At 40.7% G+C, this 22,956-nt stretch overlaps 1 protein-coding gene across 1 annotated transcript in view; it reads left to right on the forward strand.

The window, feature by feature from the left end:
- DCDC2 (doublecortin domain containing 2) overlaps positions 1 to 21,926 on the forward strand; it is a gene marked incomplete at both ends in the record, with an annotated part of 67,829 nt that extends 45,903 nt beyond the window's left edge. The window contains 3 exons of the mRNA XM_080339108.1: positions 955 to 1,055; positions 19,607 to 19,954; positions 21,819 to 21,926. Coding sequence (XP_080195234.1) covers positions 955 to 1,055; positions 19,607 to 19,954; positions 21,819 to 21,926 — 557 coding nt within the window. The remainder of the gene's footprint in view (positions 1 to 954; positions 1,056 to 19,606; positions 19,955 to 21,818) is intronic.
- Positions 21,927 to 22,956: the final 1,030 nt, after the last annotated feature.

Here is a 22,956-nt window from a genome sequence, read left to right on the forward strand (position 1 = left end):
AAAACAGCACAAGTATTTTTTCGTCTTATTGTGGTTACTTATTATGTTGCATATGAACATGTCAACATAGGACTATCTGTCTTTCCTAGATAGATGGAGGGAGAGGGAGATGATTTGGAGTAACCTGTGCTTTTAATTTCTGGGCTGTTTTCAGTTTGGGGAGAAGGGAGAGAGGAATGCGTGTCACTTAGAAATTGTTTGTTTTCTGTATGTACCTGTCTTTCCTAGTTAGCTGATACAGAAAGACTCACATTAGAAGACCCCTAAGACCCTCTAAGACCCCTAGTTATTACTTACACTTGGGGGAAAAAATTACTCAAGCTAAATGGTGTAAAATCTTTGCAAAATTGAATACCATTGTAACCATTAACCTTGTTCTCTAGGAGTATGTGCTTTTTAATGAGGATGTGAAGTTTTGGCTATAGTTCTACTTGCACCTGCTCAAAGGTGGAGAGTAGCATTAATCCCAACTGTTTCTGTTAAACTTTTACTCCTTTCCTGGATCACCGTGTTTGTTGTTGATTCAGAACCTGAGATTTTTACTAGATGTGCATTGTAATGCTAATTACTAGAAGGTACTATCATTGACTGTAGCAACAGAAGTAATATGTTGTCATGTATTTAGTTTGGATTTACTCCTGTCCTTTGCCAGAATTGAAGGAACTTCAGATGCAGGGCTTTGTTTAGTGTCTGTTTCCCTTCCCCAAATTGCACAGCATGTAAGTATTTCTTATAAAGGAAAACAAATTGACAATAATAGGAGACTGAAAACTTCGTTATAAGAAGTATTTCATATTAAAAAGGAAAGGAAAACAAATTGACAATAATGGGAGACTGAAAACGATGTAGTGAATGGTGGGCCAGCTCAGAAACCTGACTGCAGTGCAGCACTTTTGCCGCCAGGTGCCACAATTGGGCTTCACTTCCTTCCGCTCTGTATCTTTCCCATTGTAGGTGAAGATGTTTACAAAGTCAGAGAAGAACCATCTGAAATGTGGGGGGCAGCTGAAGTGCAGGAAGATGAAGATACTCGTGTAGAAGTTCCGCTGGACCAGGTATTGATCGAGATTGAAATAAGTGGTTTTTTTTTTTTCTTTTTTTTTTTTTTTTTTTTGAGGATCACAGGCTGTGTGTTGTTTTTCTTTCATCAGTTTCTTTCAAGTGTACAGCATAATTCTGTGGGGTTGATTGTAACAGCTCAAGGGTATGGCTTCTTTTATGGCAGCTTTAGCAAAACTTAATTTTCTGTTAATGTGTCAAATATCAGTTACCTTTTCATCGTACATCATTTTGGGAACTGCACTGAGAGCTCTTATGGGGCCTAAGTGAATCAGGCCTCCCTAGCTGCTAAAGAGATCCACCTGGATAACAGTCCCTTTGTGCTAGTGGAGCAATGTAAAGGGACTATGGCACAGAAGGTCAGAATTCCTGCAGTCCTGGACCACAAATAGGTGTGGATTTATTGATTTATCTGATTTTTATTAAAGCTGCCAGCGCTTTCTTCTGTTGGAGCAACAAGGTACATAGCCAACTTTTTTATTCTAAGATTTATGTGCAATAAATAGGTCTTGATAACTAAACATAAGATTATATCCCTTTTGCTTTACTTTGATTTATTTTTAAAAGAAACTCCTGTGAACTGAAATAATCCAGTAAATATGTAAATTGAAGTTTATTCTGATGAAGTGGAGAGTAGAACTGCTTGAAGTATTTGCTGAAAACTTTTTTTTTTTTTTTTTCCTGCTAGTGTATTGCTCAGAAGACAATACTCTTTTTCATCTTGTCCGTTTGTAGGAATTTTCCAGCTTGTTCAACTTTGTGTCCAGTCCACAAGACGTTACATTGTGGCCCAGGTGTCTGTTGATAATGGCTTGGGGACAGCCACCTGGGCCACAAGATAATACTTCTGATCCATGCTGCAGTGTAGGGAGTCACAGAATATCCAATAGATTTCTCAGGCTAAAAATCCTCTCAACAACATGAGGAATTCTTGAGCATTTTTCTGCCTTCCTGGTGGTCAGATCAATGCTGAGAAACAGTTGTGAATGTGAGATTGTAAATAAATGGGAGAGAGGGAATTAAAAATAGTTGTTTGTAAATACACTTTTAAACATCCAGAGCACAAACAAGCTGGGCAATTTCTGAAGTGTGTTGGAGGCAATTTTCTGATGTAGGTAGTGGGACAGTTACCGAATCACAGAATCACAGAATGTCAGGGATTGGAAGGGACCTCAAAAGGTCATCTAGTCCAATTCCCCCACTGGAGCAGGAACACCTGGATGAGGTTACACAGGAAGGTGTCCAGGTGGGTTTTGAATGTCTCCAGAGAAGGAGATACCACAACCTCCCTGGGCAGCCTGTTCCAGTGTTCTGTCACCCTCACTGAGAAGAAGTTTCTTCTCAATTTTAAGTGGAACCTTTTGTGTTCCACTTTGTACCCATTACCTCTTGTCCTACTGTTGGTTGTCACCGAGAAGAGCCTGGCTCCATCCTCATGACACTCACCCTTTACATATTTGTAAACATTAATGAGGTCATCCCTCAGTCTCCTCTTCTCCAAGCTAAAGAGACCCAGCTCCCTCAGCCTTTCCTCATAAGGGAGATGCTCCCCTCCCTTAATCATCAACTTTGTTACCCTGTGCTGGACCCTCTCCAGCAGTTCCCTGTCCTTCTTGAACTGAGGGGCCCAGAACTGGACACAATATTCTAGGTGTGGTCTCACCAGGGCAGAGTAGAGGGGAAGGAGAACTTCTCTGGAGGTACTAACCACCCCCCTTCTAGTACACCCCAGGATGCCATTGGCCTTCTTGGCCACAAGGGCATAATGCTGGCTCATGGTCATCCTGCCGTCCACCAGGACCCCCAGGTCCCATTCCACTGCACTACTCTCTAATAGGTCATTCTCCAATTTATACTGAAACCTGGGGTTGTTCCTGCCCACATGCAAGACTCTACACTTCCCCTTGTTATATTTCATTAATTTTTTCCCCACTCGACCCTCCAGCCTGTCCAGGTCTCACTGGATGGCATCACAGCCTTCTGGTATGTCAGCCACTCCTCTCAGTTTTGTGTGACAAACTTGCTGACAGTGCACTCTATTCTCTCATCCAAGTTGTTGATGAATATATTGAATTGTACTGGTCCTAGTACTGACCCTTGAAGGACTCCACTAGATACAGGCCTCCAACTAGACTCCTCCCCATTGACTACAACTTCTTTCCTTCAGCTAGTTCGCAGTCCACCTCACTACCCGATCGTCCAGACCACAATTCCTCAGTTTATCAACGAGGATGCTGTGGGAGACCGTGTCAAATGCTTTACTGAAATCAAGGTAGACCACATGCACTGCTTTGCCATCATCTATCCACCTGGATATGTCCTCATAAAAGGCTATGAGGCTGGTTAAGCACGACTTCCCCTTGGTGAAGCCATGTTGACTGCCCCTAATGACCCTCTTATCCTTGATATGCCTTGAGACGGTACCAAAGATAAGTTGTTCTATCACCTTTCCAGGGATGGAGGTGAGGCTGACCGATCTATAGTTACCTGGGTCCTCCTTCTAGCCCTTTTTGAAGACTGGAGTGACATTTGCTTTCTTCCAGTCCTCAGGCACCTCTCCCATTGATTAGGAGAGGCATTCTGCTGAATTTGCTACTTATGAATAAAGAGGAACTGGTTGGGGTTGTGATACTCGGTGGCAGCCTCAGTTGCAGTAGCCATGAGATGTTAGGATTTAAGACCCTGAAGGAAGTGGGTTGGCAAATAATAAACAAACAAACAAACAAACCAAAACAAAAAAAAAATCCTGGAATTCAGGAGAGTGGACTTGGGCTTGTTTCACAAACAGTCAGGCAGTATCCTGTGAGAGACTGCCTTGAAGTGCAGAGGAACACAGGAGATCTGGTTGATCCCCAAGAGTATCTTCCTCAAAGCACAAGAACTATCCCCATGTGCAAGAAAATAAGCAGGCATAGCAGGAGACCAGTATCAACAGAAGACTCCTGACTTCATACTAAAAGAGGTGGAGTGTGGTAAGTAGAAGAAGGGATGGACTGCTAAGGAGCAGTATAGAGACATTGCCTGGGCAGGCAGGGATGCACGTGGGAAAGCCAAAGCTTGTCAAGAAGTGGAAGCTGATGCATGTGATTTGCAGTAGCCAAAATGGATTTACTATGGGCAAATCATACTTAACCAAAGTCTTTGCCTCAGTGATTAAATAACTGGCTCTGTGGATGAAGGAAGAGCAGTTATTGTCATTTATCTTGTTTTCAGTGTAGACTTTTCTATTTGTAGGAGAAACTGGAAGGAATGTGTTAGGTATGGGGAGGAAGATATCCTTAAGGAAGGTAGGGACTGGATTTGTGGCCTACAAGGTGGATGAAAAAATGGCTGTTTTGGTGGGACTTAAAAGGTCATTTGGTTGAAATTTAACTGGCACATATTTATGGATGGTGGTCCTCAGGATTTGATACTGGGTCTGATATTTTTTAATATGTCCATCAGTAACATGGACAATGGCACAGGATACAGCATTATCCAGGCTCAGTGGTAAAGCCAAACTGTCATTATCAGGTGATATGCACAGCTGCCTTTCAGAGCGATCTCAGCAGCTTGAAAGAATGAGCTTGCTTGAGCCTCATGAAGTTCAACAGAGAGAAATATGAAGTGTGGTACCTGGGACAGGATAACTGCATTGGCACAGGTGGCATGAGTAGGCTAAAGAACAACTCTGCAGGAGCGGCCATGCAGCTCTAGTGGCCAGCAAGTTGCCAGTGAGTCAGCAGTGCTCCCTTTGGGTGATGAAGGTTGACTGTGCATGCTGGGCTGCACTTATAAGAGCACAGCCAAGCACATCAAGAGAATGGATGTATCTCTCTTGACTTAGCACCTCTGAGGCTGCATCTAGAGTATTTTGTCCAGTTTCTTTCCAGTACAAGAGAGGTATTTACAAACAGGACAGAGTCCAGCATGGCAACACACTAAAACATTTAGGGGGCTAGAGCCTATGACACAAGGAGAAGCTTAAGGAACTGGGCTTGATTCATCTTACAGGCTAAGCAAGGGAAGGCAGATCAAACTGCTTTCTTCAGCTACAGGTGGAGTTACAGAGAGGACAGAGCCAGCCTTTTCTTTGTGTTGCACAGTGATAGGATGACACAATGGTCAGAATTTGCAGCAAGGAAAGTACTAGTTGGACATAAGAAAAATATTTTGAGCAGTGATATTGTGTAAGCACTTCCCTGTCCAGAGAGCATGGGGAATCTTCAGGATTTTTTAAAACAACTGGACAGGGCCTCAAACAGCCTATTTTTATTTTCAAGTTGGCCCAGCAGGGCACTGGCCTAGATGATTTCTAGAGCAGTTGTCTCTGAAGTGGAGTGTGCACAGCCCAGGAGATATGAAAGACAATCCATTGGGTGCAGGAAGAAAATATTAGAACTTCGGTAGTACTTGCATGTATACTTATAAATAGGTATATACATGTACTTATGTATATAAGTATATATATTTACTTCTGTGATGGAGAGACTATATTAGTGGACAAGGAAAGAGCAACTGTTATAGTCTGTCTGGACTTTTGTAAGGCCTTTGACATGATGCCGCCAAACCTCCTTCTCTCTAAATTTGAGAGATATTAATTTGATGGATAGACTATTCGCTGGATGAGGAATCATAGAATCAGTTGGATGGTCACATCTAGAGGGTAGTGGTCATGGCCCAATGGCCAGATGAAGATCAGTGATGAGTGGTGTCTCTCGGGGTTCTGTATTGGGACCAGTACTATTTAATATCTTCATCAACAACATAGACAGTGGGATCCAGTGCACTCTCAGCAAGTTTGTGGACAATATCAAGCTGAGAGGTGTGGGTGACATGCTGGAGGGATGTGATGCCATCCATGGGGATCTAGACAAGCTCAAGAAGTGGGCCCATGTGAAGAAGCTCAAGTTCAACAAGGCCAAGTACAAGGTCCTGCATCTGAGTCAGGGCAAGCCCAGCTGTCAATACAGGCTGGGGGATGAAAGGACTGAGAGCAGCCCTGCGGAGGAGGACTTAGGGGTACTGGTGGATGAAAGACGACATGAGCCAGCAATGTGCGCTTGCAGCCCAGAAGGCCAGTCCTATCTTGGGCTGCATTAAAAGGAGCGTGGCCAGCAGGTCGAGGGAGGTGATTCCACCCTTCTACTCTGCTCTGGTGAGACCCCACCTGGAGTCCTGCATCTGGCTCTGGAGCCCCCAACATAAGAAGGACCTGGACCTGTTGGAGAGGGTCCAGAGGAGGTGACAAAAATGATCATGGATCTGGAACACCTCTCCTCTGAGGACAGGCTGACAGTTGGGGTTGTTCAGCCTTGAGAAGAGACCTGGGGAGACCTTACTGCAGCTTTTCAGTATTTAAAGGGGGCTTATAGGAAAGATGAGGACAGTATTTTTAGCAGGGTCTGTTGTGATAGGACAGGGGTAATGGTTTTGAATTAAAAGAGGGGAGATTTAGACTAGATAAAGGAGGAGATGTTTTACAATAAGAATGGTAATAACACTGGCATAGGTTGCCCAGAGAGGTGGTAGATGTCCCATCCCTGGAGACATTCAAGGCCAGGCTGGACGGGGCTCTGAGCAACCTGATCCAATTGAAGATGTCCCCACTCATTGCAGGGGGTTGGACTAGATGAGCTTTGAAGGTCCCTTCCAACTCAGACTATTTTATGATTCTATACTGTCAGTATGTGCTCAAAATTTTTTTACTGGTAGGGTTGTGCAATAAACCAGCTTGGAGACCACTGCTCTGCACTTCTCTTCCAACTTCTCTATTTGTTCATCTTTGATTGTTTCAGTCCTATATTTAGGTGGTTGATATTTTTTTTCCAATTTATTTTAATTGGGTAAAAGAATACTACACATATACATTTTGTCTTCTACCTTTAAAAAAAGTCTGAGGAGAAAATAGACAGAAGTTTTATTAGCTTACACTTTGTTTTAATTTCTGCCTGTGATACCAATCTATACGTTAACAAAAGCAACATATGAAGTTGCTGCTGTAGCCATTTTGAAGAATGGCACCATACCCATCTAAAAAAAATATAAAAATCTGGATTTCTGTATTTTATTTTAGGCTGCTGTTTCTAAGAAGGGTCATTCTTGTTACTCAGCTACTTTATAGACGTTATTCTTGAAGATGTGTGAATCAGGTGATTGAAACAGGGAACCATTGGGCTCATCAGCACTGTTAATTGCAGTTGTCCTTGTGATGTGTTGTGATAATTAGGATGTGTTGGGTTGTACTGATAGTGCTGACATTGGGGAAGAACTGTCATCTTCACCTTTGTTTCTTATGACATCCTGAGGTATATCCTACACTGGCCTTGACAGTACAATAATCAAATTAAAAAAATGATTAGCCTGTTTATTGGCCTCCAAAGGTGTGTAAAGAATTCCTTTGGGTAGTGTAAAGTATTTGACAGTGTGAATTGGGTTGTCAGGGCTTAGTTTTTACGTTGACTGCAATTCATATGAAATCCAAGAGCACTGGAGACAGCAGCCTTAATTCTCCATGCAGATGCTCCAGGCAACAGCTCTGCCAGTGGGTCTGACCAGTTTGCCTCAGCCAGAAGATGGTGACTATCACCAGAGAGCGGAGAATTGCTACCTGTGCACTGCCACTTCTGTACTTGACAGTGGTAGTTACAGTTGTTGGTGCAGTTGCCAGTGAACATTGGTTGTGCTGGCAAGCTTACAACACTAGGGACTTGCTTGATACCTCTAAGCTCATGTACCAAGGTTCATGCATTTTCCTCAGATTTTTCAGTCGCTGTCAACTGATGTTGCTACCTGGAGAAAGAATTGGAAGCAAGTGTGTTTGAAGTGGGGGGGAGGAGGGTGTGTGTGGAATCAGCCATGCACGCTATTAATGATCTGATTTTCATATTTTCAGAAAAGCCAGACAAAACATCAAAATGTATTGCAACTCAAGACATGGTTTGTTTCACACTTTAAAAGTTCATGTATAGTTTCCTAGGCAATCTGACAACAAGCCAGGTCTGTCTGATTAACACCGAGTACTTTTTATTCCCAGATAACTGAGGTTACTCAGACCTTGGAAGCATTTAGCATTTTACATGTTCTTGTTAATGCCCATTTTAAATCTTTTTAAATTCTGTGATGTAGAGCTATATAGCTTTTTCTTATCTGAACTGCCATTGCTATTATTGCTAGAAACATGGAAAAGGACAGCCAGCCAGGGTTTGACTATCTCATATGATGCATAAATATCTACATGCCGGCTTTCACTAGAATGCTGACACTTCTGATATCCTATCATTTCCATCAGCCACATAAATAAGGTGATGAAGATAGAACTTAGTCTTTTTTCTCTTTTATGTACCTTCTCTGTCTTGCCATTTGAAGCACATGGTTGAACAAATGCCACATTAGCCAGTAACCAAACTTAGAGTAATACTGGCTAGATACCCGCTTATGTCCTGTTCTGTAAAATGCTGCCTGCCATCTGAGAACACACTAAAAGAACAGGACTTGCTTTATTCCAGACTAGCTGACAGCTGTAATTGAACATCAAGGAGGAAAAATAAGTGTTTTGCCTGAAACCAAACCCTTCTGTTCTATATTCTGTACCAGACTTCAGCTTCGAATTACAAAATGGATAGTTTCTTCTCTTGACATGCAGACTTACTCCTAGTTGGTTATTTACATCACCATGTCAACATCCATGGTAACTGATGACAGACTATGAAATCAATTGTGGAAATAGCAAGGAAACAAGATGGTTTTATAGCTGTTCTTTGCAGGGAGGCAGCAAAGCAATAGGGGTTCCTTATTTGAAGTGTCACTTAAGTGTGTTACTTGGAGTTTGCTGTTAGTAATATAAATATATTTGATGTAACTTTCTGAGAGAGAAAATTTTCTCACTTGTAAAGTTATTAGAACAAACTACTACTTTTTCTTTAATTTTATGTATTTTGTGAAACAGTAGTTAGTAGTAATAGTATTGAAATAACACTGCAAGTTTGCATTAGTTTGTCTATTTCCATAAGCATAGTTGTTTTTCTTCCATGCTCAGACCTTGGGAGGTGGAGTAAGTATGAAATAAATGAGATATGGAGTTGTTCAGTGCATGATCCCTACCAGAAATTCAGGCATGTTGCTGTGCCAGCCTACATTGCCATGGGGTATATGATAATGGCTATTGAGATGTAAGTGATGTAGAATTAATATTTGGTGGTGTTTTTTTGTTTTGTTTTGTTTGTTTGTTTCTTTTTTTGCCCCTCCAGATTCATCACCCGCATCTCCCTCTCTTTGTGTTTATTTGTGTTGCATTAAAAGGGTTAATTTGGCAGAAACTAAACCCACTTGCGTTCCAGCTTGTCCTCAGATATTACTGGGGGCTGGGCCAGCTGAGCTTAGCTTCTGAGTGATGACAAATTAAACCAAAATGACCTCAAGCCAGCACTATAAATCCAATCATGCTCAACAGCCAGTCTGGTGTTATGTTGAATTCACACAGTTACAGATCCACCAATAGTTCAAAGTCAGGTTGTGATCATTGGACTTGTGTGCTTACACAGATTCACAAATAGTATAATATGTACCATAAGTCTGAGCACATGCAGTGAGAGATTCTCACAACCAAATTTACAGATAATGAGATTTATTAAAGCAACAGGTTCAAGTTATTTTAAATTGCTGTTGATAAAATACACTGTCTGGAAAAAATACACTTCGGTGCCATATATAAATAGTCTAAGATTACTATACAGTACTACTAATGTGATTACAAATACAAGCTTGAAGTCCAGGTTTCCCAGGGAAACACTCAGTATGAGCAAGTCTGTGAGTCTTACCCAAAGGTAAGACTTACGCACCTATGGGTGGGCAAGACAGGTCCAGCCTGTCAACTGATCCCACAAGGCTGTGGTGCTGTCTCCTTGACTTCTCCATGATGGTGTCTTCCCTAACTTTCCCCTGTTGTTAGGGTATTTTATACTATTTTCTATGTTTAGGTGGAGCTCGATTGACTCTAGTCTTACATGTCTTTGTTATTGATTGGTGTAAAATTATCTTGCTTTGATTTTAAAGGTATAGACTTAAAATAATTCAGAGAATATGCTCCGCTGGAAAGGAAGGTGGGTAGCTTTTGGGATGGAGGTGTGTTTTAGTATTATAATGAAATTATAATGAGCAAGGTTCATCCACAGGACAAGTTTCGCTGCAACTACTAGCTCAGCAATCAGCATTTTGGGTGGAATGATGTGTTATCTCTTACTTGACAGCAAATATATGCACAGTACCATCTAAGTCTGCACCTGCCTCTCACACAGAGCCTGGCTGTGGTATCTCCACACCGCTTCACCCCTATTTTCCTTAGTGCCAGCACACTGAGCTCCCCTCATGTGTCAATGTCTAAGGATGCAGGCCAGGTTCGGAGGGGAAACCATTGCAGAGCAGATTCCATGTGTGCCAAGAAGAGGCCTTGTGTGCTGAGAATGTGGATATAACTTTACTCCCAGTAAGTTTACCTTTGATAATTAGTTTCAGTAATTTGCCCCCTCAGTAATTATTCCACAGCGTGTAAAAATCAGTGGATGATAAATTTGTCTAATGGGCACTGATTTGGATTTTTTTGGTAGATGTTGACACTCCTGGTTCTTTCAGTAGCCAATTGCTTTCCGTTATTACAGGTATGTTCACTGGTTAATGCAGTCCTGATGGTACTCATTATTCTCCATTTCCGGGGCTATGATGTGGGACTGTGTATCACCCCTAGGTGCTCTGGAGTGTATCATCAGTGCAGAAAATTTGCACCTTTCAGTGAACATAATAAAATGTTTATCTTCCTTATTGCTGAAAATAAAATGTTAAAGTTTGCATTGAATCAACACTAGAACAGGCTGACTGCTCAAAAAGACATTCCTTGATTAAAAAGGCCAGAACTTTTCTTGAAGAAATATTTTGCACTACATCAATATGTATTTCAAAATGGCATTTGTAAAGAATACCTGCAGAGCTTTTTATGGTCCAATTTTGCTACAGATGATGCGGCTGTAATTTAAGCATTCTGGATTTTGAGTGCTGACAAACCATCAGATAAGGCTTTTTCCTGTGTGTTCTTCCTTCAGCTCTGCTTATTTACACTTAATTTTTTTACTGTTTGTCAGTGTGAGATAGGGGAACTTATTCTGGTTGGTTCCTTGCAACTCAGAATGAGAAGGGAGATCTTCCCTTGGTTTCTGCATTGGATGACTGATTTCTGAAGCTATAGCAGCAAGGTGTGATCTTTTCTTTGAAGGCTTATTTGGCCAACTGTTGGAGGGCCTTCACTTCTGAGTGAAGCCTGCAAATGCAGTTCTGTTGGAAAACTAGTGTTGACACCACTTCAAAAAAAAATTTCTGTATGTGCACTTGTTTTGAAAAAATATGGCAATCCTAGAGCAGACAATTTCTCAAATTCCTTAACATTTTTCATTCACTCTAGAAGAGTCTATTTCTGGAAAAAAAAAAAAAAAATCTGTATTTTTGCAGCCTCGGTAGTGCTTCTTTCTAGATTCTTATCAATCTTGTCATTGTCTGTGAGGATGCCCAACAGATCATACTGTATTGTAGGGTGTGAGGTTTAGGCAAATTTTAATGAACACATGGAAAACATTATGGAAAAAACTAGACATGATCGTCAATGAAATAGGTGGAGAAAAATATTGTTGACTTATGTACATCTTAGAAAAGTAAAGATCTGATCAGATTTTTTCTTGTCTGCCACGGCTGTTTTATAATTAAGGAATTCTGCAGACTTCCAGTTGCCACACAATGAAACTGAGGAATGGAGTTTGAAAAGCTGTTTTTTTCAGGTTACATAGTTTCCCTTCATTCCAGTTACACTTCTGGGTTCTATTATCTTATGAAAACTCAGATTCTGTGGATTGATTACAGATGCTGCATTTTTTGTAAAAAAATAAACCAAAAAACCAACAACATTCAGCATTTAAGATGGTTGGTGTTTAAATGTTGTGGGGAGAAAGACTTTTTTGCCGTCTGTCAGGAACAACCGTGCATTTACTATGTGGGAAGTGTAAGACTGATGAACCCTTAACTATTCATTTATTTGTTTTTAAGAGCCTGGATTTTGTAAATGATGTGGAAGAGATGAGGGCTGCTGTCACTTAGCAACCCTATCAGGTTTGAGAACAAAATGTTTTGCTGTTGGAATCTGTGCCATGCAGCTGCAAAGCATTCCTGACTGGGTAGGAGCAAGGGCAGCTCTGTTCTGGAGAGGTCTGGTGCAATCAAAGTTAAGTGTTCCTGATGCTGCATTTGTGAGATGTATTCATGTCTGTATTTGCAACCATTAAGATTTTTGTTGTCTGCCTTATTGTTTGTCTGTTGTGACCATTAGCCAAATAAACATTTCCAAATGGCTTCAATAAAGCCAAATTATGTTTTACATTAATGCTATAAAATAATTTCTGCCTTAAATGATTGTGATACTGCACTTTTCAATATTCTAGTATCAGTCATGTACAAACGTTGTGAGAGGTTACATTAGCATCCCTAGAGGAAAAGATGCCAAATGCTTCAATGTCTGAAGATTTCCTGACTTATTACTTTTGAATGATGATGGCATTTGGTAATGTAGCTCTTAATGAATGATAGCATGATGAGTGTAATTAGAATACATCTTTCTTTTTTAAACACTCTGTTTTTGCTGAGATTAAAAATACCATCAAGCAATCATACTTCTTGAATGCAAAATGAAATTCACTCTGTTCTTCATCAACCTGCTATTAAGTCGGGAGGTTTCCACAAGGTAAGCTGGGTCCATGTCTCCAGCATGAAGCTGAGAAGCACTTCAGTTGTTTTATGTGCCTTTGGTTGAATATGCCTTTCAATATACACATACAAGTCTTTTGTCGGTGAGTCTGTTTACTGCTAGTCCATGACAAGCAAAGAAGTCACAGTCATGAAGGAACAGTTTGAAAACTAGTTATTTTAACCACTGTACTTTCGACTGGGGAACAGCAAAAGCACCATCTTCACTTAAAAGAAGGTTACTTCCTATTTCTTACAACCGTAAAAAGGGCAAAATAACAAACCTTGCTATGGGTAATTCTGACTATTGGAGGAATGAGGGGAACCTCAATCCATCCCACTCCTACCAGTTTGATGCCCAGAGGCTGGGGAAGGATCAAAGGTCATCAGGAGAGCACCTGAAGAGCAGGACAAAGGAATTCCAGCCACTCCAGCCATTAAGTCAGCTTCTTCAGGCACCCAACTTAAATGCCTCTATGCAAATGCATGTAGCATGGGGAATAAACAAGAAGTGCTAGAGGCATGTGCACACCTGCAGGGCTGTCTTCTTATTGGCCTCATGGAGATGTGGTGGAATGGCTCCTATGGCTGAAGTGTTGGAATGGAAGGATACAGGCTCTTTAGGAATGATGGGCAGGGGAGACGAGGTGGGGGTGTTGCCCTCTATGTCAGTGTCTGGCTGGAGTGCATGGAGCTCTGCCTTGAGATGGATGAGGAGCCAACCAAGTGCTTATGGGTCAGGACTAAAGGGAGGACAGGGACAGGTGACATTATAACAGAGGTCGGCTGCTGGCCTCCTGACCAGGAAGACTGAGCAGGTGAGGCCCTCCATAAACAAATAGGAGTGGCTTTACATTCACAAGCCCTGGTCCTCATGGGGGACTTCAGTCATCCCAATATCTGTGGGATGGACAACACAGCAGAGTATATGCAATCCAGGAGGTTCCTGGAATGCATTGATAATAACTTCCTTCTTCTAGTGATAGAGAAGCCAACAGGGAGAGGTGCTATGCTGGACCTTGTTCTCATCAACAAGGAGGGGCTGGTGGGGAATGTGAAGCTCAAGGGAAGCTTTGGCTGCAGTGACCATGAAATGGTGGAGTTCAAGATCCTCAAAGCAGTGAGAGTGTACACAGCAGTCTCATTACCCTGGACTTCAGGAGATTCCCTCTTCAGGGATCTGCTTGGTAGAGCACCATGAGATAAAGCCCTAGAGGGAAGAGGGGCCCAAGACAGCTTGTCAATATTCAGGGATCACCTCCTCCAGCCTCACAAGAGATGCATCCCAACAAAGAGGAAGTCAGGAAAAAATGCCAGAAGACCTGCATGGATGAACAAGGAGCTCTTGGACAAACTCTAACACAAAAAAAGGAATCCTACAAGGGTGGAAGCAAAGACATGTGGCCTGGGAGGAATACAGGGGAATTGTCCAAGTAGCCAGGGATGGTGTTAGGAAAGCTAAAGCCCTGATAGAACTAACTCTGGCCAGGGACATAAAGTGTGACAAGAAAAGCTTCTAGGGGTACATGGGTGATAAAAGGAAGACTATGGGAAATGTGGGCCCTCTCTGGAAGGAAACATGAGTCTTGGTTACTTGCGATATGGAGAACTTTGAGGTACTCAGCATCTTTTTTGCCTGTCTTCACCAGCAAGTGCTCTCTCCACACTGCCCAATTCACAGAAGGCAAAGGCAAGTATTGGGAGAATGGAGAACCTCCCACTGTAGGAGAAGATCAGGTTTGAGACCATCTAAGGAACATGAAGGTGCACAAGTCCATGGGGCCTGATGAGATGCATCTGCATGTCCTGAAGGAACTGGTGGATCAAGTTGTTAAGCCACCATCCATTGTATTTGAGAAGTCTTGGCAGTCTGCTGAAGTTCCTGCTGACTGGAAAAGGGGAAACATAACCTTCATTTTAAAAAAGCGGGAAAAGGAAGAACTGGGGAACTACAGGCCAGTCAGTCTAACCTCTGTACCCAGCAAAGATCATGGAGCAGATCCTCCTGGAAACTATGCTAAGGAGGTGACTGGTGATTTGCTTCACCAATGGCAAATTGTGCCTGACAAATTTGGTGGGCTTCTGTGACGGGTTTACAGCATTGTTGGATAATGGAAGAGCAACTGACATCATTTACCTGGACTTGTGCAAAGCATTTGATACTTCTGCATGACATCACTGTCTCTAAACTGGAGAAACATGGGTTCAATTGATGGACCACTTAGTGGATAGGGAAGGCACCTTTTACAAGGGAATGTAGCTATAGGACAAAGAGTAATAGCTTTAAACTGAAAGAGGGTAGATTTGGATGAGACATAAGGAAGAAATCCTTCACTATTCAGGGTGGTGAGGCCCTGGAACAGGCTGCCCAGAGAAGCTGTGGATGCCCCATCCCTGGAAGTGTTCAAGGCCAGGTTGGATGGGGCTTAGAGCAACCTGGTCTGGTGGAAGGTGTCCCTGCCCATGGCACACGGGGTTTGAACTAGATGATCTTTAAGGTCCTTTCCAACCCAAACCATTCTATGATTCAATGATTCTATGAAGATAATCCATCACAGTCACCAGAAAAGTCCTCTGACTTAGAAGCCACTTACTTCTCTATGAAAATTACCTCAAGGAATAAGAATCTAATCATCTCTTGCCTCTCCTGTCCTAGGTTTATTGCTGTCAGGTTCAAGTTGTGCTGCTGTTTTTTTGTGATGTGGACACAGGACTAAAATAACACAGGGACACTTCTGTAGTTCATTATAGTATATGTGTTCAGTTACTCTGGGCTACAACTGGCTGAGTGCTTGAAGCCTGAGTTTCTGAAGTGCCCCTTGTTCTCTGTTATGATCCTGCAATCTCTCATGTCGATGTGCTGATATTAATATTTGATGCTTGTGTTCGTTTTGTTGTGTTACAAAGTGGTGAGAGACCTCAGTCACTCAGGCCTGGAGATACGTCTGGTTCTCTGGATTTGAGGTACCCTGAGCTTTTACAGGAATTCCAAATGTAATGTACTTGTATGACTTCCTGTGAGCCAACACACTGGCTGAAAGCTGAACTCTGACTTCTGGGGTGCAAAGAGGAGCAGCAGAGTCCCACATCTGTCCTAGATATCCAGCCAGTGCAGTCCCTGTATAGGAACCTCTTACTGGGAGTATTCTGTTTATTTAAAAGATAACTGATGAATAGCTAAAAACTATGGTGTGAAATATCACTGCTTTTCCTTAAGTATACAAGATCATTGCTGACTTCTAGAAATGAGTCTGATAATTTCTGCAAGGATATGTAGGTACTTGTTTTGCCTTTCAGTATGCCCATCCTGATTTATCCTGACTGAGAGAACACAGTTTGCAGTAACTTTGATGTAAATGTAATAGGCATTTTGTACAGTTGTAGGTGGATGGATGGTTGGAGTGTGTCAATTTCAATCCCATTGACTCCATGGGACTTTGAATTATAACCAGACCTAGCAAGAACTTCAATGTGGGCTCTAGCTCACTATTTGAGGTTCACTGAAATCACTGGAACTGTTCAAGAGGTAAAGTTAAGCATGTACAGCATTTACAGGCTCTGGACCATAAAAAACTCTGGTTTTCTCCCTTTTTCTATTTTCCTTACTGTATGTATTAATATATATGCACATAAAGATTCTCTTTCCCTAAATAAGAAAAATCTAACTTTTGCTAAGTATATCTCTCTCTCAGTGAAGGTGTACTTAAAATAGAAAATGCTAATTTATGCATAGCTAGTAGATCAATAAGATCTCAGTAGAAAATATCACACTTTTTATGTAAAGAGCAACGTATGATTTGATGGGTGATTTTAGCCGTCAGTTCCCTCCCTACAGTCCTGTCTTAGGTCTGCTGTGCATTCTAAAATACATCATCTGTGATTATATTCGCATTTCAAAGCCTACCTGTGACTCTGCATGCAGTAGGAAGAATACTGCATTTTAGATTACCTTGTGGAAGGTCCTTTCCTCTGGATCAATGCTGATTTTAACTTGTCTGAAATATCCATTCTAGTATAATGCAGCTTGAAATAAGATTAAGTGAAGAATGCGTTTTGCTTTCTGAGTATTAGCTGTAAACATGATTTTTTATTTTGTCTGTAGTGGTAATAACTGTTTGTAGTAAAATGCTCAGCTATCTTGAAATTTTCAGTGACTATAAAAACTTCACACTTGCACTGATGGGATTTATTTTACCGATCTTGTTTTTTACTATTATTTTTCAGGCAATTTAGCTTGACTGGCCCAGTTAAATTAGTTGAAATCTGAATGTTATTTTCATGCCAGTTCCCTATGAGCTTCCAGTGAGTTTCTGGGTATGGTTCTATGTGCTGTGTGTATCTTCTGTGTCACTCAGTTTTCACTCTTAAAAAATTTGCATCCACACCTATTTTAGACAGACTCTTGTGAGTCTGGCTAGCATAGCACCTTAAGAAGTTACTGCCCCTCAAATGGCCGTTGTGCTTGTGTGCCAAAGGTGGCTTCCACAGCAATGAAACCAGTAAAAGCATATGCATTAGGATACATACATTTACACCATGGTGTAAGGTCTCCACACCCTCTGCAGTCTGAAGTGAGCCACCATACTAAAGTAGTTCAGGCAAGGGCAGATATTTTGTTCTGATAGTACCCACTACCAGGCAGTAACAGAATGCTGGAAATAATATTATCTTGGATGACTATAACAGTGAACTGAGAAAGACTGGCTTTGTTTTTCTTCTATTCTCACCCTCTCTTCACTTGGCATTTGTAATGACATAGTAAGCAGGTGTCATGATGCAAAACCAAAACCACTTAATTTTAGCTAGCAATGTCTGGTGCATTTAATTTGTCCCACCCTCCTCTGTTTCTGGTCAGAATCTAGAGCTGCTAGTTTCCTTAGCAGACTGAAAAGAAATCAGTAGGTCACGTGTGTAAGACTAGCAGGTAAGTTCTGAGAATTTATGGATCTACAGATTCTTTGCTCTCTTTGTGTGCTGGAGGTTACCAAAGTTGGCTCAAGTTTGCTTTGGATAGTGACTTCTTTGAAGTTGTCTGTAGAGACTTGGCTTGTTTAATTTTTAATTTGGTGGAAATTAGGCCAGTTTGATGTCACCAGATGATAGTGAGTCAGGAAGAGTCGAATGAAAAACACATAGACACCACTGTACTCCAAAAATTACTTATGGAGCCATAATTTATCTGGTCAGGTAACCATGTAATATTTCTAGTAATTTGTCATTCTATGGATTATTACAATGCAATAACTTGTCCTTTTCGAAGCTGTGTGAATGCAGTATTGTGCACTGGCATAATTGTCTTATGTTGCTACTTGGATACCATAGTAAAAGCAAGGTGTTTCATCAAGAGGCTTCAATCAATTGTTGTTATTGCTGACTTGGTTTTTACTAATATGTTTAATGTGATGATTTTTTTTTAATCTTACTATCAGTGAGGAAGAGATTTTTATAAGACATAACTTATAGGTCTTTAGCAGATGGCTGCCTGCATAAAGGAGCTGCTAATGATAGTAAAATTCCAAACACTTTTGATTAAGAGATAATCTCTTGCTCTTAGCTTGTTTACTTTAGATTTAGAGTCTGATGAGGCTGTGTTGGAGGCAGACACCCTGTCACTCCTATGGGATATTTTTCTCTTTATTTTCTTTCAAACCTTAGCACAAGTACGTAAGTCATCTTGGCAGTGGGGGCATTGGTTCACTGAATAGTCAGGTGAATCTTCAAAGCTGAAACTGGAAGACAAATTACAACAACTAGATAGTATATAGAATCAGAGAATCATTTTGGTTGGAAGAGACCCTCAGGATCATGGAGTCCAACCATAACCTAAATCCAGCACTAAATCATGTCACTAAGAACCTCGTGCAAACACCTTTTAAATACCTCCAGGGATGGTGACTCCACCACTCCCTGGGCAGCCTGTTCCAATACCTGACAACCCTTTCCGTGAAGAAATTTTTCCTAATATCCAATTTGAACCTCCCCTGGTGCAACTTCAGGCCATTTCCTCTTGTCCTAGCACGTGCAACTTGGGGGAGGAGAGCAACACCCTCCATGCTCTTTAAGCTTGTCATAAAATGATGCTGCTAGCAGCTTTATCTATAGTGAGTTTCTGTTTACTCTTCTTCAATACGGGACAAGATCCTGTTCTTCTGGCCTGCTGGTTTGACACTGTGTAGGAAAAATTAACTGCTACATATCAAACAAATCATGACCATACCACCCTATAGAGGGGTCTTTGGGAAGGCAAATGATGTTATGGAAGTGACCAGTAGATCTGCCTCATCTGTCTTGTGACTTTTCTGTGGATGCAAAGAAGACAGGCTGCACAATACGACTGATTGGCATGGCATGGCCTGGTCCATAGGTAAAATGCTTCTTGGGGAACAGTTTGTGGGCCAGTGATGTATGATATTTTATTGTGACAAGATTTTATAAACAGCTATGTACGACATGCTAGAATGTCAGGAAAACTGGAATAGCTGAAACAAAGTAGCTGTGCTGTATAAATTAAATCTAGCTCATTGCAGTTGTTATGAGTAAGGTCAAATGGATTAACCCAGTGTAATACATTTATATCTCACTAACGCATTTTTTTAATATAGAATAAGAGTGCATTATGGGATGTTCATACAGAAGAATAATTTTCTGTCCATGTGGAAAAACCTCAAATTAGCATACTTAGTCCCCAGTAATGATGTAATTGTGATTTTGATGTCTATCACGTTTCAGAGTTGTATGGTGCGTTCTGATTAAAAATGCCTCATAATGCTGCTGCTTTTCCTTTCACCAGAGGCCAGCAGAAACTGTAGATGAAGAAGAAAATGCAGAAGAGGAAACTGACAGGGAAGAGGAGACATATAAAGGAGAGAAAGAATATCAAGAAGTGAATGCAGAGGAAAGTAGGGCAACTGTTAAAGAAAGCAGTGAAGTGGAAGAAAACAAGAAGAAATTACATGGGAATTATGAAGTTGAAGCAGAAGCAACAGAGACTGTTGACAGAGCAGAGGAAGAGGAATCTATCCATTTAAACGGCAATAAAAATGAAGAAAATGGTGAGGGAATGGAGCACTTGAACTACCAAGATGATCTTCACCCTGAAGAAGAAATAAAAGAAGAGGATCCTGACAGCCAGAACCGGGTGAGAATCCTTTCAGTTTGTTGTTCTTAAGTTACTGTTACTCATTCTTCTCAGCTAGTCTCTAAGTAGCTCACTCCTGTTAAGTCCTGAAGGCATTTATGAGAACTTCAGTTTGTGGGTGTCGTGGGTTTTGATTGTGGGGTGACAATAAAACTGTGGCAGATGTATTGTTAACCCCCTCTCCTCCCTTCAGCCCATCCCTCTCCCCCCTTCCCACTAAGGACAAGCGATCTGGAGGGAAAGAAGGACAGAGAGAAGAGAGTTGGGAAAATTAAAAATGTTTTACTCATGCTACTAATAAGAATAGAGAAAATAATACAAAATATACAAAACCAATCTTGAAAGTCTCAGCAACTGCAGAGCCAGCACCCGAAGTCCTGGATTGGACTCTGCAGCCAACTGGAGCTGGATTCAGTCTGTCACTGGGCCTCTGTTCACAGGGACGACTAGCGAGGTCCTCTCCTAATGTTGTCCATAAGCAAAAGGGCCGAGATCCTCGTGATCTCCCACTTTTATATGAAGTATTCACATGAATGGGATGTTCTACTCAGTTGATCAGTTTCTTGGTCACCTGTTTCTCGTTGCCCCTCTCAGGAAAAGTGCATCCATTTGTTATCAATAACTTCGCATTCCATTGCTATGTTTACCAAAACATGTATCTGGTTCTCCAGGAAAAAGCAGCTAATATGAAGGCTTTAGCTGATAGGGAAATTCACTAAAAGAGAAACTTGTTTTTTAACAAAACCAGGACAGTGGGAAAAGCTGTTTTCCATCTGTATAGATCAGTTATATCTGTAATTACATTATATGTCGTCCAACTGAGAAAGCAGATGTTTCTCACTATTTGATGAATCTGCATCTCCTGCTTTCCTGAGTATGCTGAATTTTGAAAGAACAAATGAACAAACTTGCAATTTCCAGAAAAGAATAATCATTGTATATTTCCACACTACATTGTCCTTTAGGACAGAGCAGAAGGGTGTGTTCATGAAACCACAGTGCCTCATTATTCTGATAAGTTGACTTTCATAGAAGTTGCATTTCATAAAGGGCTCTTGCCTTTGCTTTGTGGAAATTCTGTTTCCATTTCTTAGAAATTGGAAAAGACAGTGAAGATGAACAAGATCCTCAAAGCAAGAGGCTTTAGTTGGTTTAAAAGCAAATGTCCTAATAATTTAGGAGACACGATAACATGCTGCTGGCTTAGATGGAGGGATGTAGCTCAGAAAAATCAACTGGACTACCACGAGTGTCAGATGAACAGACCAGCAAACCAAATGTGGGAAATTAAGTGTTTTGATTTATGGGGAGAATCCAGATTTGGGAGGAGCAAGATTCTTGAGCGTAAGAAGCAGAACAGCTTGCCACATATTCCCTGCCTATAGGCTGCTGAAAAACAGACTCTTCCTTTGCTTTTTGTGACACTGGGCATCATTGCTTGCATCTTGCAGCTAGGCTTTCTTCTGTTTCTGTATGACACACAAGAACATTTTTCAATTAAGAGAGCTGAGTAATATGACGCTTTCTTGGGCCCTGAATTTATTCTATGCTTGATATATTGATTTTTTTGTTTGTTTTTAGAAAAGCTGAGATTATTTATGGAAGTAGAGAAAGTGAGTGAGCATTCACTTTAAATGGTTATGTGGGTAACTGGATGTTTGATGAAGGAATTGGGGGGGAAAGTCTAATTTGAGTACTTTCTCCTTTGGAAAGTATATAATGTGAATAAAAATGTTAATGTGATCACTCTCAAAAAATATTTTTTGACATTAAGAATCCCCTGTGGAAATTTTAGTATGAAGAGCTAACACTGTATTGAAATGAAGTACTGATGAAGTTAACAGTACATGTCCTTTTTCTCTAGGTTGATTTCCATCTTGAACAAACGTCCAGAAATCCAAGGGTGACAATCACCAGCCCACAGGAAAGTGAAAAAAATGACCAGAGCAGTGACTATGCTGCAGTTGCATAGACAGAAAAAATGTAATGAGCAGAAAATGAAAGATTATAATCCTTTAAATATAAAGCATGTGATTTTTGTGATTGGTAACTTATAATAGGAAGATAAGTTGAGTACATATTGAGGCTTGAGATGATAATGCCATATGGAATGATACATAAACCAAACATAAATAGCTACTAAAGGAACATCAAAATATTTTTACGAGGTGATACTTTCCAGTAGAATTTGAGGGGGAAAATACAAGAGTACTGTATAGTAGTATTAGAAATAAATTAACTATTCTGTGATATAAAAAGGTTACCAATAATAGAATAACCACCAAAATGACATTGTTCCAGAAAAAGGAAAAAAAAACACCCAAATTTGATGGCAAAACTTTTTTGCAGATGCATTCAGAAAAGAGAAACACTTTTTGACTTTTAATGAGGACATATGCAGTTTTTCCTTTAAATTACACATGATATATGTGATTTGCAGGCATAACATTAAGACGTAAGTAGAATACGTTGCATACTTAATGGACTTAGGCCCACAAAAAATGGTGTACTATAATGAGGTGTTAGTTGTAATGTTACAAAATAGTACATTTTCAATATATTAATTAGGATCATTCACTTTTACATTCATAAATAGCACTAATGTAGTCTTATGAACGTATGTAGACAGCCTACAATACTGCAGCTTCTTCCCATTTACAGCAAGAAGCTTTGCTGATTGTCCTGCATCAATTCACTGTTATTGTAATGAAAAAAGTAAAGGAAGAGTATGTAGCAGATTAGTTTCAAATTAGTTGAGTTTGAATGGATTTGTAATTTAATCTATGTGAAATTTAATATATTGAAGAAAAAAAATTAATAGGCCTCGATTCGGACTGAAATTGCCATGAATCCATTGTTACCAATGGAGCCATTTTAATATGAAACATTAGGATGAGCCCACCAGTTTTGTGTAAAAGTCGGGAACAATTTCTGCATTTATTAATCCTTTATGCAGCCTTAATGGTTAGAAGTGCATCCTCAGCCATTTGAGCAAACTCCTG

The sequence above is a fragment of the Nesoenas mayeri genome (assembly GCF_963082525.1).
Source record: "Nesoenas mayeri genome assembly, chromosome: 2".
NCBI lineage: Eukaryota > Metazoa > Chordata > Aves > Columbiformes > Columbidae > Nesoenas > Nesoenas mayeri.